This window comes from Neoarius graeffei, chromosome 9 (assembly GCF_027579695.1).
Source record: "Neoarius graeffei isolate fNeoGra1 chromosome 9, fNeoGra1.pri, whole genome shotgun sequence".
In the NCBI taxonomy this organism is placed as follows: Eukaryota; Metazoa; Chordata; class Actinopteri; order Siluriformes; family Ariidae; genus Neoarius; species Neoarius graeffei.
This window is the reverse complement of record NC_083577.1, coordinates 60,255,671-60,272,440: the sequence shown is the minus strand read 5'-3', so window position 1 is coordinate 60,272,440 and position 16,770 is coordinate 60,255,671. Positions and strand designations below refer to the sequence as shown.

The 16,770-nt window shown below is 40.0% G+C and overlaps 1 protein-coding gene across 1 annotated transcript in view; it reads right to left on the bottom strand.

Annotated features, from left to right (window-relative positions):
• The window catches only part of myo3b (myosin IIIB), a 122,231-nt gene extending 106,643 nt beyond the window's left edge, over positions 1-15,588 (bottom strand). Inside the window, exons 1-5 of the mRNA XM_060930568.1 lie at positions 15,581-15,588; positions 15,262-15,423; positions 5,898-5,982; positions 4,102-4,218; positions 2,838-2,942 (exon numbers count right to left, since the gene is read on the bottom strand). Of these exons, the coding sequence (XP_060786551.1) occupies positions 2,838-2,942; positions 4,102-4,218; positions 5,898-5,982; positions 15,262-15,423; positions 15,581-15,588 (477 nt within the window). The remainder of the gene's footprint in view (positions 1-2,837; positions 2,943-4,101; positions 4,219-5,897; positions 5,983-15,261; positions 15,424-15,580) is intronic.
• Positions 15,589-16,770: the final 1,182 nt, after the last annotated feature.

The window sequence follows — 16,770 nt, the reverse complement described above, 5'->3', positions numbered from 1 at the left end:
TAATTAAGATTAAAAAGATGACACTCCTTGATCAAATATGTTATCGGACGGTTACATACCCAGTGATAATTTTTTGTAAACTGGCCGTACTGTTCCAGCCATACTATTCCAGTGGCCAAGCTTCACGATCCCCACCCCTTTCTCCATTTATGGACAAGCTGGGAGTTAGGCAGAGTCAGGCTCTGCCTAGATGGTGACGCTCGTAGCTTCCTTATTTGAGCTTCAAACATCCTATGAGTGATGTTACAGAGGCTTTGTCCATTATTTTTACAGTCTATGGTTAGTATGGACTGAGATTATTTCTGATACGGAGCTAAAACGCTTGTCTAGACAGAGATTGTTTTTGTTTTAAAATGCTCTTTTAAAACAAACATATTAACATGGACGTAGCCATAGAATGCTGCTTTCTGAGGCGCATTCATCTGAGCACTTTTTGAACTCAGCATACATCTTTGGCTGTCTTACATATCCCATAATCCTTTGTGTCAGACAGCCTGTAAAAATTGCCTGAGGAAAATCTGTGGGAGGAAGAGAGAGGACACAGTCTGCAGATAAATTAGTTATTTGAGAATATGCTTTACTTTACTACATTTTTGTTCAAGCAAGAAATGGCTGACAGAATATTTGCTCTATTGTCTATATATTGTCTGTTGATATACTTTACTCCATCGCATCACATTGACTTTAGGGTTAGTGACCTTTAGCACATTTTAGTAACCTGGAATGTATATGGTGTAGTGGTGAATGTATATATCACAAGTGAGTGAAGCAAACAAGTGATATATTTTTTCAATACAAGAAGATAAACTTCATATCTTTGTGCCACCTTGTAATGTACTTTATATTATATGGACACATCCACAAAAAATACGCAAGTTAATCAAAAGGATTTTAATTTTGTACCGGTTCGTCATATTGACAACGCGCATCTAGTCAGTGGGGAAACACTGGGAGTGACATCATCAGCATGAAATATGGGAAAATATTACACATACAGGCCACTTTTTTCATGGAATAAAAACATGTATTCATTTCCTTTCTAGTGGGTTTATTGATAGCATGCAATATTGTTATCATATCACTTATCCTCCATGTACTGTATTATGCCACTCTCCCCAGTGGAGAATGAGCGTGCAATATTGTTATATTATTGCACATTGTCAAGACAACCTGACGTCACACATCAGAGCTCATGCAAATATCCAATGACAAAACTTTTCTGCTGCGCATGCGCACAATCATTTCTTTGTCTGCCGGGAAAGAGAGAAGACGGGGTTAATCCAGTGCTACTGCTAGGATTAGCTATGCGATAATTAAGTACTAAATAAATGAACTAAAAACTGAAACCGAAGAGGTGCTGAACACCCAAAAGGCTACCAAAACTTTACTATATATTCCTCACGCATATTTACAAGATAAAAACATATCAACAGACATTGAAAAACTGAAGGTAACGGGACTGCTGTACTAACAGCACCGAGTCATGGGTAAGCTAGTGTTGGTCTTCACTAATGCTACTGCTACACCAGCTGGAAGGTAATTGGACTGCCATGCTAACAGCACTGAGTCGCGGGTAAGCTAGCATTTGCCTTCACTAACGCTAATGCTATACCAGCTGGAAGGTAACTGGACTGCCGCGCTAACAGCACCGAGTTGGGGGTAAGCTAGTGTTGGCCTTCGAGAAGGCTGATATGAAGAGTGAGTATGTATAATAATAATAATAATAATAATAATAATAATATTGGCTGGCTTTTTTCATGGTCTATCAGATATATTCCATTCAGCTACTCATCTTCGACTCGTTCAGTATCATGTTAGCTGAATGGAATACACTACCGTTCAAAAGTTTGGGGTCACTTTGAAATGTCCTTATTTTTGAAAGAAAAGCACTGTTCTTTTCAATGAAGATCACTTTAAACTAATCAGAAATACACTCTATACATTGCTAATGTGGTAAATGACTATTCTAGCTAAATTCTACTAAATGTCTGGTTTTTGGTGCAATATCTCCATAGGTGTATAGAGGCCCATTTCCAGCAACTCTCACTCCAGTGTTCTAATGGTACAATGTGTTTGCTCATTGCCTCAGAAGGCTAATGGATGATTAGAAAACCCTTGTACAATCATGTTAGCACAGCTGAAAACAGTTTAGCTCTTTAGAGAAGCTATAAAACTGACCTTCCTTTGAGCAGATTGAGTTTCTGGAGCATCACATTTGTGGGGTCGATTAAATGCTCAAAATGGGCAGAAAAATGTCTTGACTATATTTTCTATTCATTTTACAACTTATGGTGGTAAATAAAAGTGTGACTTTTCATGGAAAACACAAAATTGTCTGGGTGACCCCAAACTTTTGAACGGTAGTGTATATACGATATACTACTCAAAGCCAGCCAAAATTATTTAAATATCACTCAGATCAGTGATGTATTTCATATGAAAAATGCAAGTTTTTCAACACGAGAAGATAAACTTCATATCTTCAAGCCAACGTGTGATTTTCTTTTTATTATATAGATACATTCACAAACAAAGAGTACCCAAATTTATCAAAACAGTTCATCGATTTCCTCACAAGTGACATATTGAGAAATGTGTCACAGCTGTAGTTCTCCATGTCCTGGATGTAGCTCATATGAAAAATACAAGTGGCATATTTCCCAGTAAAACACTTGTGTCTATGTAATATAAATGGATTATACAACATCCTCATAGGTTTAAGAAGAAAATCACTCATTGCATCAAGCTAGATATTAATTTCTGTTCATTGTTGATAACAGGGGCCAAAAATTCTGGAGTTGATTCTGGACAGGTATTTAAACCCTACAGGTGCATACCTGGTCTTTGCAGAATGTTACCATCCCTTGGTAAGCTGCATCAGCAGTGGCGAATATATGAGGAGGATTATCTGAGCGCTTTGCTCCATGATACAGCTTCGAGAACTGTACAAAACAAGTAAAAGAGAAAACCTTTAACCTGTGAAGTATGTAAGGGATAATGTACAGCGAGCCGGTCATTATTGTGACATTAGCTGGTCATTATTGTAAAATCGTGCAGTATTTTCCCGTAATGCCTGTGGGCAATTATGGACTTTTTTTTCCAAGGCGCCAGCTTTCAATGTTGCAAAAAACAAACAAAGACAAAATGACGAAAAAAGATTAACTGGAAATCAAAACAGAATAAAAAATGGCTGAAACACAAAAGACAAACAAGAGTCACCAAGTTATTAAAGAAATCAGCAACAAAGAGCATTCAGAAACCACTAACCGCTAACAGAAATTCAGCTTTGAAACTGCTAGCCATTTATTCTGCATGCATGACTCAACTATGTTACAAATATGACGTGACTGAAAGCAGCATCACGCCTCATTATAATGAGCGTCTATTTTAACTTTAGAAATAAAAAAGCTGTATAATAAACTCCTTATCAACCTCGTTTGCTTGGTCTTTACGGAAAAATATCAGACCTTGGTCTGATGTTTTCCCGTAAAGACCTTGCGCTCAGTTAATAAGTAGTTAATAATGACCAGCTCACTGTATATGATCCTGCTTCTTACAGGGACAATTACAAAAGAAAATCAATAATTTGACAAAATATTGATTTAAAAATTATTTTATTGATTTAAAACAGTTGGAAATGCCCCCATAGCAATGTAAATTCCATAGCTTTCTTAAGATTAGCTTATTTAGCATTATAATTCACATTAAACTGAACATTAAAATTAATATTAGAAAAATCTTCCAGGGTGTTTTTGGATAGAGTAATTTTTATTTATTTATTTATTTGCCACAGGGTGTCACGAATGAGCTGCTGTTGTTCATTTGATTATTAAGAAAAAAAAAATTACCATACTTATTTCTGTAGACTGGTATCATTGTATATGGTGTTTATAGCAACTGTGTTCATAGCAACGGTCTGTTATTCATAGCAGTAGAATGCTGTAATCGACCAATCAGAATCAAGTATTCAACAAAGCCGTGTAATAAATGGGATATGATCATTTTTATGGCTCTATAAGCTAACTTTGGCCAATATGAAAAGATATTTAAGCTAGCTGAACGACTGATGTGTCATCTGTGTTTAGCATGCTGTGCCAGAACCTGTGGTGAGTAAATTTTCAGAGCCTGGAATGGGTTCAGGGCAATGAGGATGTCTCCAACATAGGTGTATATCTGCAGTTCTTCATAGCGCTTCTGAAGATGTGTGATTATAATTTCCTGTGTAAAGCAAATCAAGAACTTCATATTACAAGTGACATAGCATGCATTAGAGCAAACGTATTCAAACTTTTCCCCATGAGGCCCATGTGCCAGTTTTTTTTTTTTTTTGAGAACATGAAAACAAAAGCAAACAGTGCATATTAAATCACTGTGGAATTATCATTACCATCAACATTATTTATAAAGTGTTAGATCTGTTTCCTCCCCCAGTCAAAATTTACAGCCTTGGTCAAAATGCGTTAACATTTTCAAAACATTCTCCATTTACACTACCGTTCAAAAGTTTGGGGTCACTTTGAAATGTCCTTATTTTTGAAAGAAAAGCACTGTTCTTTTCAATGACGATCACTTTAAACTAATCAGAAATACACTCTATACATTGCTAATGTGGTAAATGACTATTCTAGCTGCAAATGTCTGGTTTTTGGTGCAATATCTCCATAGGTGTATAGAGGCCCATTTCCAGCAACTCTCACTCCAGTGTTCTAATGGTACAATGTGTTTGCTCATTGCCTCAGAAGGCTAATGGATGATTAGAAAACCCTTGTACAATCATGTTAGCACAGCTGAAAACAGTTGAGCTCTTTAGAGAAGCTATAAAACTGACCTTCCTTTGAGCAGATTGAGTTTCTGGAGCATCACATTTGTGGGGTCGATTAAATGCTCAAAATGGCCAGAAAAATGTCTTGACTGTATTTTCTACTCATTTTACAACTTATGGTGGTAAATAAAAGTGTGACTTTTCATGGAAAACACAAAATTGTCTGGGTGACCCCAAACTTTTGAACGGTAGTGTACCTTGATAGAAAGTGAGGGCACTGTATCAGTACATCCTGCACACACCTCAGGCACAGCCCAGAATATTACTAAAGTGAAATTGTGAAGGGGCAGGGCTTCCAAAGAGTGTCCCTCAATATCCAATAACTCAAAACATTGATAGGCTCATCTGGCATTTTTATTATTATAAACAGACAGTTCTTTTGTTGCATTTTGAAGTATGTTCCATCCATCCATCCATCCATCCATCCATTATCTGTAGCCGCTTATCCTGTTCTACAGGGTCACAGGCAAGCTGGAGCCTATCCCAGCTGACTATGGGCGAGAGGCGGGGTACACCGTGGACAAGTCGCCAGGTCATCACAGGGCTGACACATAGACACAGACAACCATTCACGCTCACATTCACACCTACGGTCAATTTAGAGCCACCAATTAGCCTAACCTGCATGTCTTTGGACTGTGGGGGAAACCGGAGCACCCAGAGGAAACCCACACAGACACGGGGAGAACATGCAAACTCTACACAGAAAGGCCCTCACCGGCCACGGGGCTCAAACCCAGGACCTTCTTGCTGTGAGGCAACAGTGCTAACCACTACACCACCATGCCACCCAGAGTATGTTCCAGTGATGGCAAAATATAGAGTTCACACACAAAGTTGTTTAAATATTAGCAGATCTGATCCACTCTTTAAATATGATTTTTTTTTTTTGCTATCTCACTATCATCCTCCCTGCAATTCCTTCAACCCCCACTCTGCATTACAGTATACAGTATTATAATAACATTAGCTTCGCCCACAGGCTTTTAAGTGCTAAGAGCTTAGCAAAGTGTACATTCAAGAGGACTAAACAGGAAAATATTGTTCAGCATATAAAGTACAAGATAAATCAAACCTCATCTAAAGCCTCCAGGTTCACCAGGTCATCATCAGGAAAACTTTCAATCAGCAGTGTTTTGCGTGTATTGATCCGTTCATGCCTATAAAGATAGGATTAGAACTTAATTGTAGTTAAAATGCAATCGATGCACACACCAAATCAGTGTCATGTTGACACGAGTGGTCAAGTCTATATGGGTTTTGTAGTCGACTACAGAGTTTACTCCTGTATGGAGCAGGAGATTAGCAGAGGACCATCTGGTCCACTTGCAAAAAAAGAACAATGCCCTAAGGCCCTGAGCGAGCACAGTGTGAGGATATGCTTCACTATGGTCAGTACAGGAAGAGAGAAGGACAGAGACAGAAAGGGAAAATGTGTGTGTTCCAATAAACCAAATATAAGATTATTAAACTTTAGTTCTAGAAGTGTAAAAGTGCAGTATATAATGTTTAAGACTCTTTCGAGACATACAGTACTGTGCAAAAGTCTTAGCCCCCCAATTTTTTTCATACAAACTTTGTTATAGATTTCTATTTTATGACTTCTGCATTATCGAGTCGGTACAAAAACATTTTCAAGTTCCAAACATTCGTTTTCCAGCACAAAATTAAACGTTACAGAAAAAAAGTTTGTATCTGAGCAGCATATTACATAAGAGACCACTTTTCAGATTAAAAAACAAACATAATGAAGGCTACTGGGTTTTGGTTCAAAATTAAGAAGTGAGTGTGACAAAGTGTCCAGAAAAACTGTGGCTGGTTCTGTAAGGCTACATCCACACGACAACGGCAACGAGATTCATCTCATCTCATTATCTCTAGCCGCTTTATCCTTCTACAGGGTCGCAGGCAAGCTGGAGCCTATCCCAGCTGACTACGGGCGAAAGGCGGGGTACACCCTGGACAAGTCGCCGGGTCATCACAGGGCTGACACATAGACACAGACAACCATTCACACTCACATTCACACCTACGGTCAATTTAGAGTCACCAGTTAACCTAACCTGCATGTCTTTGGACTGTGGGGGAAACCGGAGCACCCGGAGGAAACCCACGCGGACACGGGGAGAACATGCAAACTCCACACAGAAAGGCCCTCGCCGGCCCCGGGGCTCGAACCCAGGACCTTCTTGCTGTGAGGCGACAGCGCTAACCACTACACCACCGTGCCGCCCCGGCAACGAGATTTTTTTTTTTAAATATCGCGTCCACATGGGTGACGGATCAGTAAAATATCAGGTACATATGGCAATGCAACGCTTGCTGAAAACGATGCAATACACATGCCACACCTCTACGTGCGCTGTAAGACGGTCCCATCGGAGACACCAGAACAATAGAAGAAGTAGACGCATGTGCATAAACCCCTTCTTCATGGCATCAGCCACATAAAGTTTAGATTATTAATCAGTAGCGTAAAATGAAAGACGCGGAAAGAGGAATGAATGGGGGTAGATGGAAGCCGGTACGCCAACATTCTGATATCCTCCAGAATTCTTTAATGGTCCGGAATAAATTGAATGCTACACATTGATGGATTACTTTGTTCTTCTACGCCCTTTTTGAGGAATGTATTGTCGGACTTAAACCAACATCTGAAGAGGTGAGATCGCTCCTTTTTTTTCCTATTTTTGCTGGCGGGATTGTTTTTGTTTTTGGAAAGCGCACGGGCAGTGCGCGGTTTTGGTTATACTGCTTCCGCAGTGTTTGGACTAAAGACTCTGCCCTAAGGGCTATTCTCTCACTCACTCACTCACTCACTCTCTCTCTCTCTCTCTCTCTCACTTTGCACCATTACACAATAAATATTCACAGTGAAAATATTTTGTAAGCACGTTTCATGAACCAAGTTATAGGATTTGTTGACAACTCGCATCGAGTTCGTTACACTTCTACCCGGCGTGAAGCACTGACAGTCATGTGGTTGTGACGTCATCGTAAACAAATCCGTTCTACTCATCCAGATGACTTCGCAACGGCGCCGTTGCCAGATTTTTCCACTCTGGAACCCGTTCTCAAAAGATTTCATTTTGGGGCACCCAAAACGCCGGTGCCGTGTGGATGCCAGGCCGAAACGATAAACAATTTTATCAGATTCACCTGAATCCGTTGCCGTGTGGACAGGGCCTAAGATGCTCAGTAAAACCTACAGCTCATTTCCTTTTAAATCTGCACTCATTGTTCTCAAGACTACTTTTTTTTAAGCAAATGGTTGTCTCACACCAAATATTGACTTTGTTTCATTTATTATGGCTTACTGATTACTGTTTTTTTTTTTTTTTTTACATTTAAACATTTCATTTCATTATTAAGCCATTTTTTATCTACAGCATTTCTTTACATGTGCCTAAGGCTTGTGCACAGTACTGTATGCCATAATATAATGAGATCTGCAATACTGCTGTGTAATTAATATGGCCAGTTTATTTTCATATAAGATGCCTGTTTACATTTTTCTGGCCCTGAAATAAGTTCCAAGCTGGTTCAGAGCTGCTCAGTTCTGCCCCCTTTTATCTAATACCCTTTTCATACTGAGTGGCCAACCCGGATTATACCCACACGGATTTGTGTTTGAAAGGGTTAAACCACATTGGACTCGGATTGGATAAGGGTCAATTTCACTGTGAACTGCACCACCCGGGTCGCTATCAGCCGGAGCAAGCCTCATGACTCAGTGCAAACAGTGATGTGCAGTGCTTTGTCCTGCAGGCGCACACTCACACACAGAGTGCAAACATACACACTTTATTTTCGAATGCATTAAACAAGACAATGCAATGGAGCTGCATGCTCCATTATTCCTCAACTAAAGTTATTCAGAGCATGCATGAGTTCTGGGTGAACACAAAAACACTGTAACTGAAATAAAGAACGTGCCTGTTCTCACACATCTCCTTTATGATTAGTAGGTACTACTTTTCATGCACTGAGCTGCTGTGCTCTGTTTCTTTGCACGCTTGTGGTGTTTAAAGAAATTAAAACACTCACAAACATGAGCTCACACCGTTTTGCGTACACACACGCACACACGTAAACACGCACACGCATGCACGAGCAATGAACCTCCATGAAGTTGGCACCCCATATGGTTAGAACGTGAATAAAAGTATTTCGATATGTTTGTGCATGTAAGTAAACATTTGCACTTCATTATTCCTTAAGTGTACTGGTTAATTTCTCTAAAGCTGTTTGAACACAATTTTTTTTAATTTTGTGTGCACAAATGATGCACAAACAAACTGAAATACTTTTATTCATGTTCTCATCATATGGGGTGCCAAATAAAGCCAGCACAGAGATAGCCTCATTTACGACAGGTGCAGAGATGATGCAGCCAAAAGAGCGCATGACGTCCAGAGAGAGAGAAAGAGAGAGAGAGAGAGAGAGATCTGGCCATTTCCAGCCTGGGAGTTCATTGTTATGCATCTCTCCCAGGTCCTCTCTTAATCATCATGGGCAGGGGTCAACCTGTGTTGAATTAGCTGATTTGAATTCACAAAAGAAGGGTTGAACTCAGAAGGTGTTTAAAGGTTCTGACTGCAAAGTTGAATTCTGGGCAAAATGTTCTGTTTCTATAGAGATCTTACAGTCACGTGACCGGAAAGTACACAACCGCCATCTTGTCGGTCAAAAACACCGCTGAATACTGCTGCACTCATGTACAGAATGGATCAATTTCAACCGACGGACTACATGGCTCATTTTTCTAATGAACAGATAACTAGATATATGTCTAAAATAAACAATCTACAGATTTGTGACCCTTATGGCTTACCGGACGGAGTTTTCACAACCGGATTTTGAACTGCCAGCGGAATACCCGGACATGTATAATTACCTCATTAACTTTCCTTCGCTGTTCAGTGGTGAAGCACTGCATGCTTATAAATCTCTGGACAGTTATCTTTACAGAAATTCAGGATTTGTCAGCGACTCAGATGTGGCATCTTGTAAACAAGAATCCTCATTGGACGGGTAAGTCACTTAAGTATTGAGTATAGCACTGACCAGCCGATTATAGAATAAGGTAATTCCAGCTGTAATTCCAAATCGTCCGTCTTGTTTACATGGATCTGGCGTTGGAGAGGTTAGGTAGAGGCTTGGCAGTGGAGATTTGAGTAACTGTTTTCTGAGCTTAGTCAACAGGCCGGCTCTGCAGCCTCGCTTTTGCTTCCGCTCCCGGCGCCGCCTCCTTCGCTTTGCTTCCGATAACAATCCACGGAGACCCCGCTGGTCTCGCTATCTCGTCCGGAATGTTTGTTTTTTTTCTCGTCCGGAATGTTGTGCATGCGATGGAAATCGCTACAAACCGTCATTTTCTGCTGGAAACCAATGTCCAGTAAGTCCATACGGTTGTAGTGGATATTGAAGTCCGGTACAGACGAACAACACGCAAAAATACACACAAAAAACATAAAAAACGTGCACAGGTAGGGAGAGCTTGTAGCCGCAGCCATTGTAGTAGAATTGTATATAGTAGGGTTTTCCAGAAGAAAAGGTAGAAGTAGAACCAGAAGTAGAAGTAGAAGGTGGAAATATGGCATTTGACCGACAAGATGGCGTCTGTCACAATCTGGATCGGCTGTGACGTCACATGCAAGTGCTCCATTGCTGTCGAAGTTTCGAGATGTTTCGCTGCTGCACACGCTGTATATCCTATGTGTAAATGTTTTGCCGAGATAAAACACATTCCACATTTTACGATTCTGGCGATTGCTTAAGCAAGTGAGCAACGATATCACATGACCACCATGGGGCGTGTTTGACCTACTTTTAACCAAAACAAGTCAGCATGGGCAAACATGGTGGACTCCGCACTTCCACCAGCTAAAAGCCAGCAGAAAAGAAAAAGAAAACATGAAAGCGAATCAGCTGGAAAGCGCACCAGAAAAGCAATGAAAACCAAAAGGTTGTTCACAAGAATTTTTGTGAAGGGACAGATCGACCACTGGAATCAAATGAAGGATGAAACAAGCATGAAATCTGCCAAAGAATTTACGGCACTTGTCTTGGATTGGTGAGTCTGAGTATGGAGTTATACTGTACACCTAATGTTTTGATCTTACAGAGAAAAGATATACTCATCTTTTGTTTCACGGATCTATTCACGAGTGTCAACCACAAATTACATACCTGCGACTCAGAACTCTCCAAAGTCGATGCAGAGTCATGATGTTTTCCGCAGGTCACAATCTTGGTGTGACGCAGTTCCACAATTACGCTAATTAGTTCAAGCTCCTCACATTTGCCTGTTTTTGTCTGGCCATACTGTTTACCTCAAGAGGTTGGATATTCGGTCCCAAAATGGAGAAAAGCGACCCTCAGCACATCAAAATGATCACATCTCGTCCACATAATATTGCTCTTGTGAGACAAAGGAAAATGCCATGCACAATAATAATAAAAAAAAAAAATTTCAGATGGCTTTGCAGTCAGTACCTTTAAAAAGGGTGTGGGGTTATTTAGGGGAATCATCTGTCAGTGATCTTAACTGTATTTGCAGTTCACCTCACAAGCACCAGAGGGCTCTAAGAATTTCAAACCACTCCTGTAAACAATTATTTTTAAACTGATATACAGTACACACTTTTAAAGGTAGACTGTCTTTCAGATTTTTCAAGTTTAGGTCATAAAAAGAATTTTCCCTGACACTCAATTATTTTTGTTTAGTGGACCAAAAGCTACTGAATTTGAATCATAGACTTCCAATTTTATTAGTTTTTTAAAAATAGAACAATTAATCAATTTAGAGCCACATGGCCCTGAATTCAACGCTATTTTTCCTACTTCACCATGACCCATTTCAAGATACTACGTCATGCATCACGTAGTGGGCTTTCCCCGTTCGCGCAAGGCATTGTGGGATACAAATTTGAAAAAGGAGAGAAAAATGGAGGACGTGAGCGTGTGAATGAAACGTGAAAAACCAACCATAATAATGGAAAGCGAGAAGAAAAGACGTTATGTTGCGAAGGAAAGGAAACGCAGGACCAAACTAATAAATATCGGCGGTCAGCGAGCACCTCAATGTGATCAGTTGTTCGTTTAGCGACAGAATGATGTAACTGTCAGTGCACGGTTAAGGTAAACCTGTAGATGGCAGTAATGCAACACTGTGGATGCCAGCTGCCGTAAAACCCAAAAGAAGAAGACGGTAAACCTGCACATGCACACATGGACTTCCTCTGACTGCACGAAGCGAGCAATTTCATGCACATTATTTGCTCAGGAATCCCCTCAAATTAAATAACTTCCCAGCCACAGAATGGCCTGGGTTTTTTTTTTTTTGAGATATTACAGAAATATACATACAGCGCCCTCCACAATTATTGGCACCCCTCGTTGTTCTTAGGCTTCTAATAAATTCATTTTTAAATAATATGGGACAACAATGCAAGAAAAGAGAAAAATCCAACCTTTAATTCAAGTGCATTTATTCAGTGGGAAAAAAATCCCACATTAAGAAATAATTCTTTTACATGAAATCATGTGTGCCACAATTATTGGCACCCCTGATGTTAATACTTTGTACAAACCCCTTTTGCCAACAAGACAGCACTTGATCTTCTCCTATAACATTTCACAAGATGGGAGAATACAGTGAGAGGGATCTCCGACCATTCCTCTTTGCACAATTTCTCTAAATCGTCCAGAGTCCTGGGTTCTCTCCTATGCACTCTCCTCTTCAGCTCACCCCACAGGTTTTCAATTGGGTTGAGGTCTTGGGACTGAGATGGCCATGGGAAGAGCTTGATTTTGTGTCTGGTGAACCATTTTTGTGTAGATTTGGCCACATGCTTAGGGTCATTATCTTGCTGAAAGACCCAGTGACAACCCATCTTCAGCTTTCGGGCAGAGGCCACCAGATTTTGATTTAAAATGTCCTGGTATTTCAAAGAGTTCATGATGCCATGCACCTTAACAAGGTTCCTGGGGCCTTTGGAAGAGAAACAGGCCCACAGCATCACCGATCCTCCCCCATACTTCACAGTGGGCATGAGGTGCTTTTCGCATACTCATCTTTTGTGTTATGCCAGAGTGTTTGTTGTCAAAAAGCTCTATCTTGGTCTCATCTGACCAAAGCGCACGGTCCCAGTTGAAGTCCCAGTACTGCTTAGCAAACTCCAGACATTTACGTTTATGCTTGTAAGTGAGAAAAGGCTTCTTCCGTGCATGCCTCCCAAACAGCTTGTTGGCATGTAGATAGCGCCTGATGGTTGTTATGGAGACTTTGTGACCCCAAGATGCTACTCTTTGATGCAATTCTCTAACAGTGAGCTTTGGAGAACTTTTTACTTCTCTTACCATCCTCCTCACTGTGCATGGTGGCAAGATAAACTTGCATCCTCGTCCAGGCTTGTTTGCCACTGTTCCAGTTGTTTTTAACTTCTTGATGATTCCTCTGATTGTAGATATGGGCAGGTGTAGGCGAGTGGCTATTTTCTTGTAGCTATTGCCTGATTTATGAAGGTCGACACACATCTGCCTTACTTGAATGGTATGTTCTCTTGTCTTTCCCATGTTGAAGAGTGGATAAGAGAAATAGGCCTCTGCGTCACATCATATTTATACCCCAGGGAAACAGGTTGTGATGAATTACTAACTAAAAGGTTCCTAGATACTCTGATCAACTTTATAAACTACAGTAGAAATGACAGAAATGCTTCAATTACATTTATTTTCTAGGAATTGTTATGGGTGCCAATAATTGTGGAACAGGTGATTTTATGAAAAATAAATTATTTCTTAGTCAGAGATTTTTTTTAATTCACTTGAGTTAAAGGTTACATTTTTCTACAATTTTCAGTGAGAGATTATGCTTCTGCAATAAAAATTGAATTTATTTTAAAGCTTTTAACACATCTTAACCGGGGTGCCAATAATTGTGGAGGGCGCTGTATATCACAATGACCAAATTTCAGAGGGAACCAAATTTCACCGATTTTATGAAATCAAAAGGCCGTCTAGCCTTAAAGTTTATTTACTTTTCTAAAGTGCAATTAAACGAATCAGCACAATGTACAGTCAAGTTTTGTCCAAAAAAGTGCCACAAGTCAAATTTGTCAAAAAAAGCATTACTAAAGCAAGCCTCATGTTCCGTTTATAATGATGGATTATATTTACATGAACAGAAAAAACAAGTATATCGACTGTCATGTGTAAAGCTCATTCGCCAGTGACGATACCCTGTCTGACTGTTCAAGAGCGACTCATCAGTTCCTTTCCCAGTGTATTCCTCTCTTCAGCATGAGTCCAAGCCTTCATCTACTGCACATCGTGCCCGTGACCTCTGAATACAGCTCAGCACATGAGCGCGTGCATCATTGTGTGCATCAATTTTTTTTTAACCTCCCTAATCTGTTCTCTGACTTCAGTATCTATACTGGGAGAACAAAGACTTTTCTTTTACAAGCCTATAATCTTATTAGGTCCCTTCTCTGGCTGTCATTCTATCGGTCTCTTTTGACACTCTCTGGAAGGATAAAAGCAAAAAAAAAAAAAGAAAAAAAAGAGTATACTGTTCTCACAACAAAGGACATAATTGGCATGTTTACTGTGTCTTTGGGTCAGTCTTACTTAGCCTGGCTCTTTCAAACTGAAGCAAAAGCTCCTTGCAAAAACATAAGAAAATATGCCTGTAGCATTTCCAAAATGAGACCTTGTATGGTCCATATATTTATATTTCTTTAATGATCAAACAAAGATAGCAGGCAGTATATCAGCGTCCTAAAATAAACAGGTAACATAACTATCCTTGATCTCATACAACCCATGAATACCGTGTCGAACACACTCTTCAAAGTAGTACTCTCCATAGTTGTTGATATTAAGCTCAACACTAATTAAATCTCCAGTGGGTGTCTAATAGAAACAGAGATTAAAGTTATGAACCAGTCTGCTGCAAAATTAAAGTCTGATTAAAGCAAAGTAGCATCTGAGTTGATAAACATCCTCACATCTTGACCATATCTTTACAGTCTCTTCACACAAACACACTGGACTGGTTGATTAGACAATCAGAGCCTCTGAATCATATAACATTCTGCCCCCTGTTGGCTATAAAAATACAACACCATCTGAAGAACCAACATTCAATATTGAGATCAGAGATAAAGCAGTGCAGTAAATCACTACAGTGGAAAAATCAAACCAGTCAGTAAATCACTACAGTGGAAAAATGACCCATTTCAAATCAAAAGCAGAACATTTACACAGTGTGACACTTTGGGTAAGCAATTTGAGTTTGATATCAATTTAATATCCATAATCGAAAATCTAATAATCCGTTTATTTTTCATAAAGGGTCTAAAAGAACGTGTGAGTAGTATTTCAAGGCATACTATCTTTTTTGGGTGATGTCTGAGGAAAAGAACACGTACTTGGTCCTGGTCCTGGGCTTGGTGCCGGTGTTCTGTTGCTCCTGTACGAGAGCTGAGAGCCTTTTCCTAAGTACTGCATCTTTGCCATGAGCCTGTTTAATAAACGGGTGTTCCAGCAGATGGGTGACTGAAGGACGTGCCTCGAAATCTTTTATCAGACACCTAGAACACAAAGAGAAATAATGGAATAGTAAAGAGAAAACATAAATAAATAACTGACCTGTTGTGATTAACCTAAGAAAGTTATCTAAAATGGTCCTTGTCATGCTCATAAAAGCTTGAATTAAATATGAACATTTTAAAAGATGGACTAAGTCACCTGTGCATCCTGCTGTGGCCCAAGTCAGATCTAGACTGGAGCAGGACAGTGGTTCATAGAACAAAATAAGACACACTCCGTATATCTCTCATAGAAACAATGTGTGTGAGTGTGTGTGTGTGTGGGGGGGGGGGGGGGGGGGCAGTCTTATCGTCTGTCTCCAGTCCTGCTCTTGTAAAGCAAGCAGCAGGGTGAACTGTTCACTTATTAACCATTCAACTATCGATTCACCTGTATGCACAGCACCAGATAACCTCCTGGATAATGTACAACTCTCCCTATGTTCAATATACAATAATTTGCCACACTAAGGATACAGCATATATGCTGTTTGAACAGCTAGAATGTTGTTACATCATGCTCACTAGCAAGCTGTGCTATTCATTTAAAACACCAAATCATGAAAGGGTTTATCATATGGAGATGGAGTATTCAAAGTTGTGCAGCCTGGGATGCCTTTAATAATAATTATAACAATAATGATGATCATCCATCCATCCATCCATCCATCCATTATCCGTAACCACTTATCCTGTGCAGGGTCACGGGCAAGCTGGAGCCTATCCCAGCTGACTATGGGCGAGAGGTGGGGTACACTCTGGACAAGTCGCCAGGTCATCGCAGGGCTGACACAGAGTCAAACAGCCATTCACACTCACATTTACACCTACGGTCAATTTAGAGTCACCAATTAGCCTAACCTGCATGTCTTTGGACTGTGGGGGAAACCGGAGCACCCGGAGGAAACCCACGCAGACACGGGGAGAACATACAAATTCCGCACAGAAAGGCCCTTGCCGGCCGCTGGGCTCGAACCCAGGACCTTCTTGCTGTGAGGCGACAGTGCTAACCACTACACCACTGTGCCGCCCATAATAATAATACTAATAATATTAATAATAAATAATAATAATAATACCACCACCTGCAGATCCCATCAGTACAAATGTATTTTATTCTTAAATATCTGAAATTTTCATGGAAAGAATGCAATTTTATTAAAAAGTTTCTCCATCTTTTCAGGCTTGTATTACACCTACTCAATTCAAGTGAACAGTCAAACAAGCTAATAAATATAGCAACTCAAAAATAAATACAATAACTTTGATAATGGCAGTCAATCACTTCCGCCATGATGCAAAAATTCAGACCCCATGGTTAGGACCCCACACGAGCGAGGAGTAAATGAT